A 20,080-nucleotide genomic window follows, 5' to 3' on the forward strand; every position below is an offset into this window, starting at 1 on the left:
CTAACCCGAAGAGGCGAATGACCTTAAGGTTAAAACCTCTATAATCGAAATAAAAAATGCTTCACTGAACGGTAGTTTTTACGTGAAATTCCAAAATTTGCAGAGTATATTTTTTGCATGATGCAATTGCAATGAAAACTGAAACAATTAAAAAATGACGATCAGATGTAAACACAGCTGCCAAACATCCACATTAAAAAAAATGTTAAAAAAACATTATTACACTTTTTAAGCGAGCGATAGTGTATTCGAATCATAGCAGAACTATTGCATTTGATGCTCAGTATTTGTATAGAAAATTTTTGGCCCATGAGATCCAATGTAAACCTTAAGCTGGTTCAAAGTATGATATAAAATAAAGTTTGCCCCTCTATAGATAGAGGATAAACAGAATTGAGCTTAAGATAACAATAGATAAAAAAAATCATATAGGATTTTTTTAAATTGACTAAAATGTATAGAAAAAATTAAGAAGCTTTCCTCAGTCGATTCAAACAACGAAAACGTAAGCCTCCAGCAGTCTATTGCTAACAACCGCCTAAAATTTGGTAGATTTTCTCCATAGCAGGCCTTAAATTTGTTTTCAAACTAATGAAATATAGTTTGTAAATAATTTGTATGAATCCAATATGCAACTTGTTTTTGGTCTCTATGTGTGACTAACAAAAATATTCTTATATTAGCAATAATGAGTCAAGAACTTCATTTCCTTAATGATAGATTTATTTCTTAACTTTTTGTTCAGTGTAGAATTCTCGACTTATCAAGAATATAACTTAAAAGATTAAGTATTATCAACACTCTGCTCTTACCACCCAGCTTGGTTATATTTCACTTTTACAGCATTAAATGCAGTGCGGGTGCGGTATGGCGTGCGGCTTTGAAAAAAATGCGGTTGCGGTGTGGTGCATCGATTTACCGCCCGCATCCGCAGAGCGACGAACCCTATGTGTTAGTACGTGTTTTTGCGATGTTGTCCATCTTCGGTCGTAAAATCAATCAAGGTAGGAAAGAGTGGGGATAGATGATAGGTGAACCACTAAAGGTATTACGTTTCATTCTAGCGATTCTTGTGCACACATTATTTTTCTTGTTAACGCTTTCGGTAACCTAACCTCACACGCTATTACAATAGCGTTAAACGTTTGATGACGCTTGCAAAAACAATTAAAACTAATTTTCATAATAAATTCACTATAAATATTTTTCACTTTGGATTTTATGTATGTATGCAAAAAAAAACAGAAATCTACGGCTTTTCAAAAATGAATTAAAAATTATTTTTAAAATAACCTGAATAAACGCGATTTTGACATCTTACAACATGTGCTCAAACCCTACCCAGTTTCAAATATTGGCAAGCATTTTGGAAAAGTTATCGATTTGGAACACATGTTGATTATGATCCAATTTCACTCAAATTTTGCACATTTATTTTATACCTTGCTTGGTTTTATGACCATCGATGGACAAAATTCTGACATTACAAAAATAACTACCACCCTATTGTGGTTGGTACCCAGAGAGATACGGTTGCCGTTCACAACGTTAATATGCTTCGTCTCTAATTGATTTCACAGTTCAAGAATCTAAGTTCGATCTCAACTACTACCTGAACGGGGACGGCTACATCACGGTTGATTGCCACGCACGGGACATTTCTCCGCTGCCGGAACTGCAGATTCGGTAAGTGTTATCAACTTTCAGCCCCATCGTCTATAGTGACGTCCTTCATATGCTCGTATGTAAATATGAACCGACTGAAGTGAAACCGAGCGAATGAAAGGATCTGTTTTGTAAAATAAGCGCAACGAGTTTGATGGCGTGATCCATTATATCCCAAATTCAACCCCGCACACGGACGTGACATTGATGGATACGCTGTGTCGCTTTATGGCGAAGGGATAAAAAATAGTTATTTTAAAATTCCAATTTTTCATTAATGACAAAATGCCTGATACGAATTTACGCTCTAGCATGGGGCTGGTATTTGATGAATGTATTAAACGGCAAAAACGAATGTTTTGATCATCATATGATGATTGCTTGCTACCCATTAGATAGTAACACAATGCCGATGTTGGATGACCTGGAATTGATATATGATATATATGACTCTTGCACGTAATGAGCAGTTTAAAAGTTAACATTTAAAGATTGGAGATTTTTTGAAACCATGGTTCAACGAATTTATGATAGAATGCTCAGTTTTATTGTTTAGGTAAATACTTAGTAAAGCTATATTAAGTAAACCTCGAAAATTTAGCAAAATCTTTGATTTTTATGAAATATATTTAATTATATAGGTAACTTGAATGTAACTTGTGGTATAAATATTTCGCTACAATGCTTTTTACATTTTTTAAGACGAGGAGTGCGGAGTCCATATACCAAGCAACTTAGCCAGACAAATTGAGACAATGTCTGTATGTATGCGTGTTTTCGAGGGGGAAAATTTAAAAAGAGACCACTGTCGACCCTGCCGTGGTACTGTCGGATTCTTAAGCCGAAATCACATTAGGCTGCGTTGCGGTAAGGAATAAAATCATTTAATCAGCAAAAAATTTAATTCAAAGCAATGACATATACATATTACATCAATTGATTGCAACTAATGTCGGCTGCGAAATTATGTATAAAACGCTTTTAATCCACCTAACAGTGTGATGAGACATTTCTTATAACTCTTATCACTCTCTTCGGATATTATATCGTTTGAGAACATTTAGAACTTGATGCTTCGCGATGTTTTTGATAACACATACTACATGGGATAGTGGCAGGACTCAGAGAATAGCTCAAATCAGCATAGGGCAACATCAGTGCTAGAAATCTCAAACCAAATCAATGGGAAAGGGAAAAAATGGACCATAAAATAGACATAAAAACGAATTATTGCTAATGCTTTGTTATTAAAATATCTAAATTCCTCAATCAATGCATTGTGGTGGGAAAACTGAATTTTCCTAAAGGGGTTATATATTGTACTGAGCCAAAAAAATCGAAATTATTTTTGAGTAGATTTGAAGTTTATACTTTACTCAAATTTTCAACGCGACTGAGAACTAAGAAATCAACGCTTTTTCTTGAAAAAGGCGATACTAGCAGTGATACCATTGAAAGAAAATCAACAGTGAATATTTCCAGACTTGGTTTTATTTCCTATTTAAGAACTATTTTTTACATCCTAGATTGCATGATTCAGTGATCGAAACCCAAAACTTCATAAAGTATTTGAAATTATTAAATTAAAATTTGTTTTTGTTATTGAAATTGACAAAATGATAGTATCGCCCCTTTGGCGATTGTTTACTTTTTCGGTCCCACCTATCAGCATTGAAGTATCGCCCTTACGTTTTTTTACAATAAGCACCGTTTTACACCACCGATTTAGTCCGGGTTTTTTCAATAGTGATCATTGTTACTATTTACAGCTGGCAACAGCTTGATAATCATAAAAAATACAATTTCGCCCGTTGTATTTTTTGCTGTAGTTTATGAAAGCAATATCGTAGAATCCAAATTTTTAGGTTAATTTGTTGGGTTTAAAACCGCTAATTCGCATGTATGAAAAAAGCCTTATGTTTACATTTGTAAGTATCGCCCTTTTCACAAAAAAGCTTTGAAATGAAATCGCAGCTCCTGATATCATGCTATCTCTGAAGTGTATGCGTGCATAGTTCCAAATTTTACTTCGACATCGACTTTTTCTAAAGGTCACTTCCCAGTAGCATCCTTGATTTAAATTATTATCGCTAATCCTAATGCCAAAGAACAAATAAAAACCTCTCGAAAACGTACCGTTTGGGAAAATCATCATCATTACTGGAATTTTCATTTTCACTAATCTTTTCGATAACCTTCCGTCACTTGCGTTAATACACTGTGTGCACAGTGCTCTGGAAATCTAGCGAACTCGTCTTAGGGCACCACGTCTATCTGCGCGGCGAGTTAAATCTGTAAAGAATACTAAAAATTAATTTCTATTCCATGATTTTCAGTTCAGCAAGTCGAGAGATCGTGCTCACCGCAAGCCATGAAAAATAGACTACGTTGTGAAGTGATGTTTATAATTCTCACAAACTTATTAGGAAAAATTGTTTAATAAGCTTTCGTAATATTGTGTAGGAAAAAAGCTGAAAATTTCAGTATTTTCTCTATCTGCGACATATAAACCCTTAAGTATACCAATTAATTGGTATACGAAATGGAATAGGTTCGCCATATTTTGGAAGAGGTCTATAAAATAACCCCTTGCAAACTACCTAAAAATTGTTGTAGTTCGATGTAATAAAAATCCCCAAAAGTGAAATGTACCTATTAATGTGAAACACAGTGAATAATACATACAATAAAGACCCATTTTTATCAGTCTCATGGTGTATTTTAGGCTGACAAAATGGGGACATTGACTAAATCGGGCAATTTTTTTCTTTATAATAAACTGAAGCTGTTAAAATATTCTTCCCGTCCCTTGATGTGGTCTGATAACTATTTCTGATTATGATGAACTTTTTATTTTTGCATATTTCCATCTTCATGATAAGGAAAACATGCTCAAGAAAGGATTTACTGGAATTCAGTCTTGTTCGTCTGCTAGAGCCCATCAAACATATGTTCATATTTGGCTGATAAAATCGGGGTTTCAATGTAATATAAAAAAGTATCTTGTGAACGAGTGTAGAACGACTTTGTTTCTACTTACTTGAAGTCAGCGGCGTAGCCAGAAACTCGGTTTGGTGGGGTTTGGTGAAAATCGATCTTACTGTCCAAACGGCATAATTCCGAAACTTTGAACGTAATTTTTGAAGTTTTAGAATTATAGAGAATTAATTTTTCAGTAAATAGTAACACAGTTCGTGTCTTTAGCGAATTTGTTGAGACTTTATTGTAGTCATGAATATTAACCTGAGAAAATTCACCATAAATACTTCTGGGACGATATACCGTCAAAATTATTTTATCAAATGATGCGCTGTTTAACGTTTGTAAATCTCATCGAAGATACTAAACCTCCGAAATTGGCGGTTTCAAAATGATGCTATCTTGACCTTAATACTGTTTTTGAACATTTGGCCTATACATATAATTGGTCATACAACAAAAATCAAATGCTCATCAAAATCGATCAGGAACTGCTAGAGTCGAATTGAAATCGTCATTTTTCATAAATTTCTCTCTACATTCGGAAGATGTTATCCTCGTTATTAATCATATTACGTTTTCGTCTCAACTCGTTCTTGAGATACTATGTGATACTGACACATCGCTTGAAACCAGCGGCGGATCATGGAGAAAAATCCGGGAGGTCTGGGTCCTGCCGAAAATTTTCAACTTGTTAAGAAATTTCAAACTAGTTTTAATTTTAAAGTAGCAACTCCTCACTGCAGACTCCCTCCGGGCCGGTATTATTTTTAGAGTGATTGCATAACCTTTCTATATGAGAAAGGCAAAAATGTACCAAAGTCCAAAAAAGTCCAAATTTTTGTCAAACATTTTTCTCGAGTTTACATCACATCTCAATGTTTCATGTATTTTAAAGTCATTTGGCATCAAAAATACAAATTTGATGTTGAAAATTTTTCATTTCAGTTTATATGGGAATTTACTGTGTGATTGCACTCTTCAGCTCGTAACTCCGGAACCGGAAGTCCAATCAATAAAAAATTCAATAGCAGCTGATGGAAAGGTTGTACCTTTCATTTGAGACTAACTTTGTGCAAATCGGTCCTTCCATCTCTGAAAAAAGAGGTCACATTTTTTTCCACATACACACATACATACACACACAGACATTTTCCGATCTCGACGAACTGAGTCGATTGGCATATGACACTCGGCCCTCCGGGTCGGGATTAGATTGACGAATTTTAGAGTGAATGAGAAAGGCAAAAACATTTTTAGCAAATGTTGAAAGTTATGCATTTTTTGGTGAGCAGTTCTATGTTTCATAGACATTACATCAATTTGAACTTCGCTTCCTATTAAATAAAGACCCTTATTACAGTACATCTCTACAAAAGCGAATTCAATTTAAAAATAAATCTGAGGATTATGATTGATAATAGAACTCCGGAATTTTCTATTGGAATGTTTTCAGGCAGGAATTTGATATTGATGCTATTAGACAACTGTGAAATCAAGACCAATAGATCAGTTACATATCAGGACCCCATTCCGACAATTTATCAAAAGTCCTCATGATTTTTACAACAACAGGTTGTCAATGTACGGATCAGATAATTGTTATTGTAATATTGAATTGAATCAGTCAGCATCAATAAATTTTCAACTTCAATCCAATATTTTTTTGAGTGGGGTGTGGTGGGGAGGGGGGGATTGTATGGTGTTAAACCCCAAAACCTTCTCTTGGCTACGCCGTTGCTTGGAGTTATTTATTTCGATATTCATTTTCCAATATGTTTCAGATCGATCCGATGGTTATAAGTTAGAAAAATTGCAGTCAGAAGGTTCGCACAAATGAACATTTTTGCACTGATAAGTTATCAAGTTCCTTCCAGACAACTTGGAAGTGTTCGGTGATTATTTCTAGCGGTTGTAGATAGAAAAAAAAAGAAATACAAAATTCGTTTTATCGAAATAATGTTTGGCTAATTTCAATGGATTATTACTATATTGAACAATAAAAAGACGACAAAGAGTAATCAACAAACAACAAGCCATAACTTTTAAAGTATTCAAAATAGATATTTGAAGTCTTCAGTAAAGTTATTCGCAAAAGTAAGAACTACAAATGAATCAATCACTAATATAATCACTTCCAAGAAAATTTGTAAAAATATCTCACTCATAGGGGTATTAATCAACAAAAGCACAATACCAAAAGAAAGGGCATATTACCTTCACAAAATTCTCCGAAGATACTATTGACCTAAAATAAGCCGTTTTGGCGTTAATAATAGATTACATGTTTTGGTCATATTTCTGGCAATGGGAAATGATAAAAATCTTTCGTCCATATTTAATGGTTAATATCTCTTTTGATAATAGTCCGATTTCAACAATCTATAGCTTGTTCGAAAGGTATTCGAATGAGCTGCCTAAAAAAAATATAAAGTGTTAATCTATGTTGTCAATTTCGGCAGATAATTTTAAAAAAATGCAAAATGCGCCATTTTTACACATTCAAACATTCATATCTTGGAAACTAAACATCAGAATCAAAAACAAATTAATAGCGTTCTTACTGTTTGATAGTTCTTTCATTTAAAATTGGTTTGGATAAGATCGGTTCAGCCATTGCTGAGAAACACGAATGAGAGTTTGTCAGTTGCATACACACACAGACACACACAGACATTGTCCCAAATCGTCAAGCTGAGTCGATTGGTATACAAGACTCGGCCCTCCGGGCCTCGGAAAAAATCTTGAAAGTTTGAGCGAATTCTATACATTTCTTTTATAAGAAATGTAAAAATGTGGCAAACATTTAATCAGAAAAAAATTGGATTCAAAGCAATGACATATACATATTTATTAGCCCGGTAACAATTTTTACTTTTATTCGGAACACTGGTAAATCAAAAGGCAATTGGCTTCACATACCATTTCTCAAATATGAGCTTTTTTTAAAATCTCTAGCTCACTCACAAGAGTTTTCAAGTTTGTATGTGAAAATATATGAAAAATTGACAATAGAAACAATAAATTCAGTACAAAATGCCAGTATCATCTTGTGCATCCTAAAATCTGCAGATATATAGCTTGAGGTGTAAGGATCAACATTGCCGAAGACTGCAAATTGATCCGATTTTGAAGTAGAAAGATATTGTCATATGAAGTTATGTATTGCTTCTCTCTCGCACATGCTTTGAATAGGAAATTTCAAAAAAATCGGTTGGTTTTCACAGGGAACCTCCAATCAATATGCAATCTTCAACAAAGCTGTTTGTTATAAAATAAGCTACGCTACCATAAGTTTTGAGGTATGCAGAGTTACTGTGGAATTTTTTATTGAATTTTAAGTTTTTATTTCCGAATATCCATATCAATTACTATAGAAACTTGAAACCTCTTGTGGGTGAACTCGAGCTATCGGATAAAGCTCATATTTTGCATATGATTTGTGCATCCAATTACCATTTGAATTAGCAGTGTTCGAAAAAATAGCCAAAATTGTTGCCGGTCTAATATTTATACATCAATTGATAATGTTGACTGCGAAATTATGTATAAAAATGTAACGCTTTAAATTAAAAGTTATTGTCTGCATAAGGGTCCATCCATAAATGACATACCTTTATATGAGGGAGGGGAGAGTTTGGTATTTTGGGACGATTTGTGACAACAGGGGTAGGGGGTCATGTCATCCTATGTAGCTTTTTTCGGGAGAATAAAGAAATGATTTTCGTATATCCTGTGATAGTAATAAAATACTTATTTAAAACCGCAAAGTAGAATCGTAAAACCCAAAGTATAGGACCAAGTTAAAATTTAAAAAATCGATTATTCTGCATTTTCTGAAAGTAGCATATTTTATAAATATGCTCTGAAAATTTCAAGCAAATCGGACTATTGTTTATGAAGATAAATACAGCTTGGAACGGAACCGGTTTTTATCTGCAAGCAAATCGTAACAAAACTTTCTTTTTTGGTTTTCCCGAAACCATGTCTTCAAAGGTGGTACTATGAATACAAACTATCCCCTACATTTTTTGTTGTTTAGAAGCTTATTAAGTTATTTAGTATTTAATTGTTTTTTTTTTGCACAGTTTGAAAAATAATGTTTCCGATGCTATTAAAGACGCTTATAGAGCTAAAAATTTATATTTGTCTTCAATTTCATGGGTCAAGCACAAAATAATTACATATCCTCTAAAACCGTGTCTGATTTTTTCATTTCCAAGCGCCAAGAAAGATGTAGCGATGGCTTCATGAACGTGTGCGATGACGCGAAAAAACTGATTGAATGCCAATACAATTAATGCGTCACTCATAAGAAAATGGATCTGAATCAGCACGATCCAGCAGACAGGAAATGCATTTGTTTTTTTGTTTGCATACATTGTGTAGGGGAAATCGAGGAGATTTGAAACAAAGGAGAGTTGAAACAGTGCCCATTACTAGCGAAACAGTACCGTTAGGGATAAAACAATAATACAGTTGTTTTATTTAGGTACATCTTGCCCATATTGGCGCCAATGCACGCCAACTACGTTACATAAGTGGTTGAGTATTTACGGTAAACACATTACAAAAAAATAAGCAGAAGTAAGTTTTCGGTATTTTCTTCAAATTGGTATAAATAGGATATTAAGTGATGTTCGATCATGAAAATATATGAATTGTATGCGTTTCTTTCTACCTTTGCGATGTATAAATTGTAAATTGTGGATCAAGCTTTTCTTCTCGACCTAGGAGAGTTGAAACACCTTGTTTCAACTCTCCTCGATAATGAACTTCTAGTCTTACGGTAATGTTAGAATCACAATAACGTTCCTGAACAAATAATAATCAAGATTCTTCCCTGAATTGACAACAGTGATCAACGTTCTCTATTTATTAAATCTAGGTCAGTTAAAAACCACGGAATATGCATTTGTTCTGATTATTTACTCCTATCAGCTTCTGAAGATTGGAGCGAAGTGACCATAATCCAAAATAAACTAAATACTACCGACACGTATACCAAATTATCTGTTTTCATTAACCCGTATCACTTTCAGTCATGAATAGTATCACTGGTCATATTAACCATTTTAAGAACATTGTTACAAAAATCAATATATTGATGCTTTGTTATTGATTTGTACCAGTTATTCTGATGTAATTTGATAAAGCATACACAGAAATAATAAATTTGAAAATAAGCAATCGACGGTTGACAGTTTTTGTCAATTTGTCTAACAAAACCAAAAAATTGTTTCAACCCTTCTCGGTCTCTCCTACTATAAAAAACCAACAACTCAATCAAGCTAACTCATAGAGCCGTGTCAAATAAACCAATTAAAAAACGAACTTAAGCAAGATTAGCAGACTTTAGATGCTCCAGACTAGAAAAATTTGAAATGATACCATACCCGTAAACTAAGCATTTTGTGATTATAGAAATTCACACCATGACGGCTTGAGCCGAACTACGGAATACTACTCAAATTTAGATATGTATAAATGTATAGTATTTGGCTAATTATCTGCAGCTGCAACTGAGACACCAACATTTTTGTACGCAAAAACTGAGGCGGGTCTACTCGAGGTGTACTGAGAACTTCCGGTACAACTATTAACGCATAAATTGCAGGTAAAGTTAGAAGTCAACTTTCAATATTCTAGAAAATTTCACATTTCGAACCCTTCCACAAAAATTTAGATAAAATATTACAAAGAAACCTTTTAAAACACGTAACATGCACAATACCAAATCAGACAAACTAATTGAATCAATAAACAGTATTACAATTGTATATCTAAATCCAATTTAAATAGGTATCACTTCCACCGGTTCCTCTTGGCTATCGTCGAAATATAAAATGTTATCGATGATATTTTTTAAACTATGGATTCCGATAAATTTTAAACAATTAGAGATGAATTGCTTGGGTTATCAATAAAGTTTCAATATCACTTAATTGATAACCCAAGGAATGTAATTGTTGCATCAAACCAAACAAATGCAGAGAAACCTGGCAGTGCAGATGGCAAATATATTAACAGGGTCCAAAATATGTATGGCTCTAAATTATTTGGTTTCAGTACTGAATGGTTAATGTGTCGTTTCGATTTGTTTTATTGTTTAACCTTTCGACTAACCTTAATCACATTGAAAAATTCTTTGCTAATTTTCGAATAACTCAGCTTTATGGGGGGATGGATTGTTGTGAAGCTACGTCATTATTAGAAGGTGGAATATTACGATATACGGATGCTCCTGCGAACGAATTATTTATATTTAAGTGATTTTGATACCGACACCGTTCGTTCTTGCCGAGTTTTACGGGTGAACATTTTTTAAGCGATTCTTATGCTGAAGAATCTCCGTCCGGTTTTTACGCTTGAAGTTTATTTCCGATTTTTATATTCTAATACATACCTATATTTGAAACGGGTTATACAAAGCATGTTCTGTCCTTGCGACTTTTATTTTCAGTCGCTCATTTCTAATAATTTTTATATTGATTCAACTTCGTTTGACATTGTTTCCTGTCTGTGCGTGCGTCATTATAAAGAGGAATATAAAAGCATATGGTGATATATAACAAGAGATAGGCATTGGAAAATTGCTCGAAACGCTATGTAATTAATGAGTTTATCCTATCAATAATTTATCGCCTGATTACATCTGTACATCTAGCTGTGATTTAAAGCAAACAAAATTAATTAAAACTGGTTCTGATTGCTTTTAAACAACAAACACTTGTAAAAGCGCTGAACATTTTGGGGGTGTCAAGTACTATTCCAAATTATTTACAATTATTTATTTCACAACAAGAATACAAAATTATGTCCATTTAATAGGAGTAGGTACCGTTGATTTACGCCTTGCAATAAATATCAACCTACCATGAAAATCAATCGACAATTCCTTCATAATCCCCTCGAAAAGTCGTGAAATTGATAGTGATAGAATCCAATAAATCCTAATAATTTCCACTCATTCCTGGGCACAAAAAACTGGAACAGGGAAGAACTTTCTTTTTGTATTTCAGGCTACGCACTATAAAAAGATAACCCCATACATATCACGAAAATGCTGTGTGATGATTATTTATTTCCATAACCCATGAACTATCCGGACGCAGGTCAACCCCTAAGCTAAACAGAGCTCCTGCTGCCAACTCGTTCCACTAGGAAAATAACAGACAATCGATCCATACAATGGGTCATTCATAAATTACGTAATACTTTAAGAGGGAAGGAGAAGTGGTACGACAAAATGTGATATGTTGTAACCAATTGGGGAGAGGAAGTAAGCTGGAACGGTACGTGACATGTTTTAGTGAAGAAATTTTTTTAAAGAATTTTTCGTACGTACTAGGGGAGGGGCGATAAAGAAATTTGTGACAATTTGTAATATGGGGGAGTCAATTTTTATGTTACGTAATTTATGAATGATTCCTAATTGGATCCCTTTTCATTCGGGAGAATAATGTGTTGCTTTTCGGGACGGCGAATTTCACTTTCCTTAGCCTGAGCATTTTTCGGCTGTCTTTTTCAATAAATAAAAAATAACAGAAATGAGGGAAAACAAACTGATCACAAACATTTCCGTTTCTGGTTTCTTTTTTTGCTTTATTTTACATGTACCGTGCGCCGGCATGAATCACAACCGCCCGTCAACGTCATCCCCTCTCGGTACAAATACATCCACACTCCAACAGGATCAACGATAAATTATTCGAAACGCAAAAGCTCAAGTCGGTGCTGGGTGAGAATAATTTGTACAACGTGTCCATCAGTGGCAGCATACCGAAGGAGGAGCTCGAAAGTCCCACCACAATCGAGTGCTTCCTAATGGTGCCGGAGACCAACTATACCAAGAAGCGTTCCACGATTTATTACGGTAAGTGCCAGACATCACGGAAAGCTTGTTATTGTAAGCGATTTTTTCACTTTCTTGAGCTTCGTGCTTTTCCTTGTTTTGTCTGTTGGCAGAATGTGTTTGCTTCTTCATCTTTTCCCTCACCTTCTATTCGTCTGTTTGTTTTTCGATATGTCTGCGCCTGTTTGTGGTGAGTGCACTGTAACGGAAATTCGATTCAGGATGAATTATGAAAAGCTGGGGTTTGATTTTTGTTACAATAATTCATGTTGACCAGTTGGAAATTCATTATTTTATAGCTTTGGTCGGTCTCTGTTGTATTGTTTGCATAGTTGCACTATTCCGTGGCGACCAGCGACTGTTTCGCTCGCGCGTTGTTTTTCGCATGCCTGGTACTACAAAAATCAAATATTTAAGAAACCTTATGTTCGTTCAAAAAAAAATTCTTCGAATTCAAAGCTGAAAATATAGACAACATTTTACAACTTGAACGGTATGAATATCGCGTGAAGAAACCATTTAAAACTGCATTTTTTTTGAAAAGTTGTTTAAAAAATAGTAGAAATAGTTAATAGTCCTCCTAGTAGTAAAAAAAAATAGTTTGGCGCAATTAAATTTTGGCTGTGAAAAAAATATTATAAAAAGGTGTATACATTTTCAACTAACCTAAACTATTATAAATATTTCAAAAGGGGGTGGGCGTAGCGTATTGGTAAATCGATTGCCTTGTACGCAGCGCACCTGGGTTCGAGTCCCGACCCCGCACATAGGGTTAGAAATTTTTCATAAGAGATTTTTCTAACCCGAAGAGGCGAATGACCTTAAGGTTAAAACTTCTATAATCGAAATAAAAAAAAAAAATATTTCAAAACACGACAAAATATTTCATGAAGATTTTTAGGGGTACCTAAACAATAAAATAAAAGCATGTTTTGCAAAATTCACCAAAAGTTTCCATCCTGGAGAAATAGGGCAAGTTGAGGTATTAGGACATTTACAGAGTTAATGTCAAAAAATGCGATTTGCAGTGTTAATGTCAAAAAAAATAAAGGGTTGTGTACAGGACACGACCACCGTGACATTAAAAATATAGCTTTTTTATCTATCACACATATCGACACACGTTCTTGTTCACTCGCCTGTTTTCATATGTTACAATTTGCTATATACCCTCCCCATTAAAACATAATTTATTGAAGGTCTTTTAACGGTAATCTATTAATTAATCAAGTATCTCACTAGGTGATTGGCATTATTTGGCTGATCCATCTAGTAAAAATAGGCTGGTCTGTCCAGAAAATATATTCAAAAGAAAAGTTCCATATTGAGAGCTGTGATGAGGAAACCCACGCCCGCCAACGGAAATATACAGATTCTCCATAAAATATGAAATTTCATTTTCCATTTAAATTTTCAATAATGTACTAATGAACTTAAGTAAACAATCTTAAGTGTAAGTATTTCTTGATCGATTAGTGGTGGAAAAATGAAATTATTTGATAAATTACATTGTTATGCAACGTTCGCACTACCAGTTAAAACGGGTTTTTATGCTATCTTGGTGACATTTTTCTTGTTGCTTATTATTAAAACGTGTTATAACTCTGTAGTGTAAATATTGTATTATTAAACCAATTCTGCAGCGTTTTATGTTATATAGGTGTTTTATGTGGTGATAGGACTGACATAATTATATCTTCAGTACAGCGGTTTGTTCCATAATTTAAAACAGATTTATTTTAAAATTTAAATTAGTATACCCAACCGTATTTGTTGTATACCTTAAAACGCAATTAGAACTGTGTTTTAAATACATAGGGTAGGCCAGATATTCTGACTGGTTAAACTGGGAAAACAATTTTAAGTCCAGTAACGCTTAAGACATGGCTTGAATTTGAATCGAAAAAGAACACCCGCTTCAACTGCTGCTGGGACGGTAAGTTCTGTTTTAAAATTTTCCGTTGTGTGCAGTACGAAACAAAAGTGTTTGAAATTAGAAAACAAAAAGTTCTGCTGGGAATGTGATTGTTTCCGATGCAATTACACTCAGATTTTTCATGCAGGGGATACAGGCCGTGTAAATGAAAACCGCGTAAATTTAAAAAAAACGCGTTAATGAAAACCGCGTAAATGTCAAAATCCGCGTAAAAAACCTGAGTGTGCTCTCCTATATAAAATACTACGCTACTGAACAGTGCAATAACTACAGAAGCACGTTGTCAGATGCCTTACTGATAAAAAACATATAACCGAAATATGAAACATGAAAACCAATTGGCTCTTTACCCTACGCAGCTACAAAGCGCCGTAAACATGGATTAACAAGTTACAACGCACACGCATGCATAAAAATAAATATACACTGATGTTTTTTTACGCGGTTTTTTTGCGCGGTATTTTTTACGCGGTTTTTTTTACGCGGTTTTCATTTACGCGGATTTTGAAATTTACGCGGTTTTCATTTACGCGGTTTTTGAAATTTACGCGGTTTTCATTTACGCGGTTTTTGAAATTTACGCGGTTTTCATTTACGCGGATTTTGAAATTTACGCGGTATCCATCAATGAGGTTCCCTTTATCGCGGATTCTTAAATTTAAGTGGTCTTCATTTACGCGGATTTTGAAATTTACGCGGATTTTGAAATTTACGCGGTTTTCATTTACGCGGATTTTGAAATTTACGCGGTTTTCATTTACGCGGCTCGTATCCCCCGCGTAAAAAAAACCTGAGTGTATTTTTTTCAAACGCAACCCTCTTAAGCAGCACACACCGTATTGAATTAAATCCAAACCACCCCGCCCACCCACTTTGCAAATCATTCTGTGACACCATGCTGGTACCCGACAAATCCGCACACGGCCACCGCTGCCGAAAATGCATAGCGTCTACCGCTTATTGTAGTGCCCAGACGCTGCAGCCATGATCTTACCCGTTCGACATAAGAACAAAAACTGATTCAAACGGGTACGCGTCACCTCTATTTATAAACTAATATGGTATATGGTTTAGTCACTTAGGTGCGAGTGTGTGCAAATGCCAACGTTACCGAAAATCGATAGCGCTTATTGCATCGCCCGGAGACGACGTTGCTCGTGTGGGATAAGAGCAACAACTGATTTAAACGGATTTTTTTTTACATTAAATAATATCTTTATTTGCAACTTTTTGTCTTTTTAACAGGCTTATTCTTACATATCAAGTGATGCAACTGTATAGTTTTTCTTCTTTGGTTTTGCGTTATTTGTTAATTTGTTCTTTTCTTTGCTTGTGGGCTAGTTTACATTATAAACATTATAGTTTTTTTTATGAAGAGAAATAATTGACTTAACCTAAACCTTACTCACTACTTATCTAGGGTATGTATCAACTTGGATCATTTTACAGGATGTATTTATTGGAGATAGATGTTTCTGATGGCTTCAGATGCAGATGTAAGAGCTTTTGTTTGGACTTTGTTCGCTTGCTTGGATATTCCATCTATTATAGAGTCAAGATTTGCTAATTGATGGAGATCAGTAGTTCTAGTTCGTGGGGGACTGTTTAGTATCATTCGCAAGAATTTGTTTTGGACTATTTGCAGCTTGTTTATATGTGTTTTCGCACAATTTCGCCAGATTGGAGAGGCATACAGTAGCATTGGGTAGACGATCATATTATAAACGGCTAATTTGTTGTCTGCTGAAGCCTTCGAGCGGCGATTTATGATCGGGTATAGCCTTTTAAGCAAGATCGAGCTTTTAATCACTCTGTTGTCGATGTGGGAGCGGTACAATAATTTGCTGTCTAATATTAGACCAAGATAAAGCGCTTCAGAAGACCAATCTATTTCGACATTCTGGATCCGGATTTTCGTCGTTGGAACAAGACGCTGGCTCTTACTGTGGGGAAACACGATCGCTTGAGTTTTCATGCCATTCACACGTATCTTCCAGGTGGAGAGATAATCGATATACGTGTTAATACCTTTCTGTAATTTAGAGACTAAAGTTCGGATAATGCGTCCCTCGTAGCTGATCGCAGAATCGTCGGCGAACAGGGAGAGAGTACCACCGTCTGGCAGCGTCGGTATGTCTGGCGTGAAGAGGTTGTAGAGAATTGGGCCCAAAATGCTGCCTTGGGGGACACCAGCCGGCACATCATACGGCTGGGAGAGTGTATTTCCAATGGAGACCTGGGACGTTCTATCGGAAAGGTAATTTGCTACAATTTTTACTAAGTAAACTGGGAAGTTGTAGTTGAGGAGCTTGTGAGTTACTGCATTGTGCCACACATTGTCGAAGGCCTTCTCCACATCAAGGAAGGCCATTACCGTTGTCTTTGAGATCTGCTTATTCCGCTTTATGGTGTTAGTCACTCGTTGTAGTTGATGGGTCGTTGAGTAGCCACTTCGGAAACCAAACTGGACGTCAAGTAGAATGTTGTTAGCTACAGTATGCTCAAGGAGCCTGGTGTAGATAAATTTCTCAAACAGTTTACTCAAAGACGAGAGCAAGCTGATAGGTCGGTAGCTGGACGGGTTTGTAGGATCTTTTCCTGATTTCAATACAGGTATAACTTTGGATAGTTTCCAATTAGAGGGAAAATGACCGAGTTCAAGGCAACGGTTGAAAATGTCTACCAGGAGGGTTTGAACTTTTGGACCGAGATTTTTAAGCACTATATTGAAGATTCCATCAAATCCCGGCGCCTTCATGTTGCGAGAGGATTTAATTGCAAGTTTCAGTTCATCTATTGTAATTTTTCGACCTTCAGGTAGGAAGTTTTGTGTTCCAGCAAGCTGAGCTACGCTTTCGGCTACGGTTGCTTCCATCGGGCTGACCATGTCCCGACCCAAATTATGCGATGCCGAAAAATTCCGAGATATAATATTGGCTTTTTCATTGGTTGTTATATGCGTAATGTCATTGTCTCTCAAAGGTGGAATAGGTTTTGGTTTTGTTTTAAGCACTTTTGTTAGACGCCAGAAGGGCTTGGAATAGCATGGAAGATTTTGAATATCTTTTCTAAAGTACCTATTTTTAAGCTTTTGAATTCTTGTTGCAATTATTTTAGTTAATTTCTTATAAAGGACTTTCCTGGAGATATTTTGGGTTCTTTGGAACTGTCTTCGTACACTGTTCTTAAGCGCGATGATTCGTTTTGTTTCACTATCAAGTCGAAGAAACTTACGTGTTGTTGTTGATGTGGGAATGAAGCGGTCTTCGGCAACGTGGATGGTGGCGACGAGCGTTTCGAGGGTGCGACCGATATCTTCGGTTGAAACTATAGGTTGATTCTCGTTCACACTATCTTCTACGAACTGTTGAAATCGGGGCCAGTCTGCACGATGGTAGTTTCGTCTTTGTTGTTCTTCGCGGTGGTTGATCATCCAGTTCATCTCAAAAATCACGGGAAGATGGTCAGAAGACATTTCGGTGAGAGATTGAGGTGCAGTTAGTTTCTCCGGGATGTTGGTGAGTATGATGTCTAGTATGGATCCAACACCAGCTGAGGAGTAGAACGTTGGTGTTTCCGGATGGACTATGGTGTAGTGTCCAGCTTGAATATCATTGGCCAGAATAAGTCCGTTCTTGTTATTTCTCGAATTGCCCCATATCGAGTGACGAGCGTTTAGGTCTCCAGCTAGGATGAACTTTCCACTTCGGCGAGTAAGTTTTTGGATGTCATTTTTCAGCTGTGTAGCACTGCCATTGGAATCCTTGCACTGCACTGGACAGTATGCAGGGATTACGGTTATTGGTCCATCGGATGAGGTCAGCTCAATACCAACCGCTTCAGTGAAGGAGAGTCGAAAATCACTAAGCATTTTAAATTCAATTCCTCGTCGTACTGCAATCGCAACACCACCTTTTCGAGTCCCGATTCGATCTAGCCGGATGAACGCGTGGTTTGGCAGGCTAAAGTTGACTTGCGGTTTCAAGTGTGTTTCTGTTATGAATGCGATATCAGTTTCGTGGGATCGAAGAAATTCACTAATTTCTAACTGTTTAGCTGCCACTGATGCGGCATTAAAATTAAGCAGTCGCAGTGAGAATGTTACGATGTTGATAGTAAAATCGCATCATTACTGCAACTTGTTCATTATTGGTTCGACAGGCCCGTGTTTGCCTGTCCAGCTCTGAAAAGAGGTACGCCAATTGATCCATCGAGTATAGGGCATCATCTGGGGTGGCTGTCAATGCCTGGGCATACGTGCGGTATCCAGGGGATGAGTAGTTGGGGCCAACTAGTGTTGCAGGTGGTTCACGTTTTCCTAGAGGCGGAATTTGGATAGGGCCGGGTCTCCGTGACTGGTTCAGCTCTGGAAAGTATTCGTCGTTGATGATGTTGAGCTCTTTCTTGGGTTTCGGTCGATTACGCTGTGACACTTCCTTGCGAAACTTAACAAATTCTTCACGTTTGGGGCATGTTCGGCTCGTAGTCAAATGCTGTTTGTTGCAGTTCAAACAGGCGACTTTGGTATTGGCCTCAAGGCAGTCCGATGAGGTGTGATTTTCGCCACATTTGGAGCAGCGGCTCTTCATATGACAATGTTTGGTACCATGCCCGAAACTCAAGCAATTACCACATTGCGTTACGTCTCGATGGACTGGTTTATAACGTTCCCATTGAATGATAATATTGAAGAGTGCTCTGATGTTTTTGAGTTCCTTTAGGCTCGTCAAACCTTTGCTTAAGTGGATAAGATATAATTGGTCGCGATACTGGACGTCTTGATTGTTGCGTCGCATTTTGAAAAGTTGCACGGGTTGGAGCTTCTTGTCTTTCAGGGCTGCTTCCAGGTCACTAATTTCCATGTTCGGGAGTCCACGCAAAACAACTTTGAAGGGCTTCTCCGCTGCAATATCGTGTGTAAAATATTCTGCTTTTATAACATTCAGATACTCCGTAACCGTCTTGTAATGTGCTGATGAGGGAACGGTGATTTTTACTCCATCGGTACAGAGACGGATCTCAGCACGCAGTCCATTTGTGATTAAACCATTAAGATGTTTAACTAGTTCATCCGGAGCACACTTCACATAGAAGGGAGGTAATTTCTCTTTTTTCTGTGTCCCCTCGACAGGGAGAACAGCATACGGATTGTTACTGAGTAATTTTTTGCTGGAGCCGGCCTCGTTAGGACCGTCGTCTGGTTGGCGTCGCTTTCCGCTAGCAGATAGCTGATTTTTTCCCATGTTCGGGATAAGCTGGTTAGCACCCAGCAACGCGATCGAATAAAAGTATGTACACCCAAAACGAATCGTTGAGAGCGGAATTGATTCTGTTTTTTTCGCTCTCGAACTGTGAGCGAAAAGCTCCCAAACGATGCATTAGTGTTCAACCAACCTCATACTTGTGGAATACAATATCGTACCCCATAGCTACACACTGTTGGCTCATGTAGTGCAGGGATAACTTGAATAACACATACCATCGTCTCCATACTGTCCCATTTGTGATCACTGCTGCAATGATGCGAAGTTTATATAGCCCATTCAAACGACTGCTCATTATGTGTCGTCATGGCATAAGGTGCGAAGCAGGCGTTTTAGCGAGTGGATGTTTGTCGGTTCCAGTCTTGATGCTACCCGTTAATC

At 36.5% G+C, this 20,080-nt stretch overlaps 1 protein-coding gene across 10 annotated transcripts in view; it reads left to right on the forward strand.

The window, feature by feature from the left end:
• Positions 1–20,080, forward strand: part of LOC131692345 (uncharacterized) — a 312,974-nt gene that overhangs the window by 219,558 nt on the left and 73,336 nt on the right. For all 10 annotated transcript variants that reach the window (XM_058979330.1, XM_058979331.1, XM_058979334.1 and 7 more), the window contains exons 4-5: positions 1,581–1,686; positions 12,339–12,520. In XM_058979330.1, coding sequence (XP_058835313.1) covers positions 1,581–1,686; positions 12,339–12,520 — 288 coding nt within the window. The remainder of the gene's footprint in view (positions 1–1,580; positions 1,687–12,338; positions 12,521–20,080) is intronic.

Source organism: Topomyia yanbarensis, chromosome 3 (assembly GCF_030247195.1).
Source record: "Topomyia yanbarensis strain Yona2022 chromosome 3, ASM3024719v1, whole genome shotgun sequence".
Classification (NCBI taxonomy): domain Eukaryota; kingdom Metazoa; phylum Arthropoda; class Insecta; order Diptera; family Culicidae; genus Topomyia; species Topomyia yanbarensis.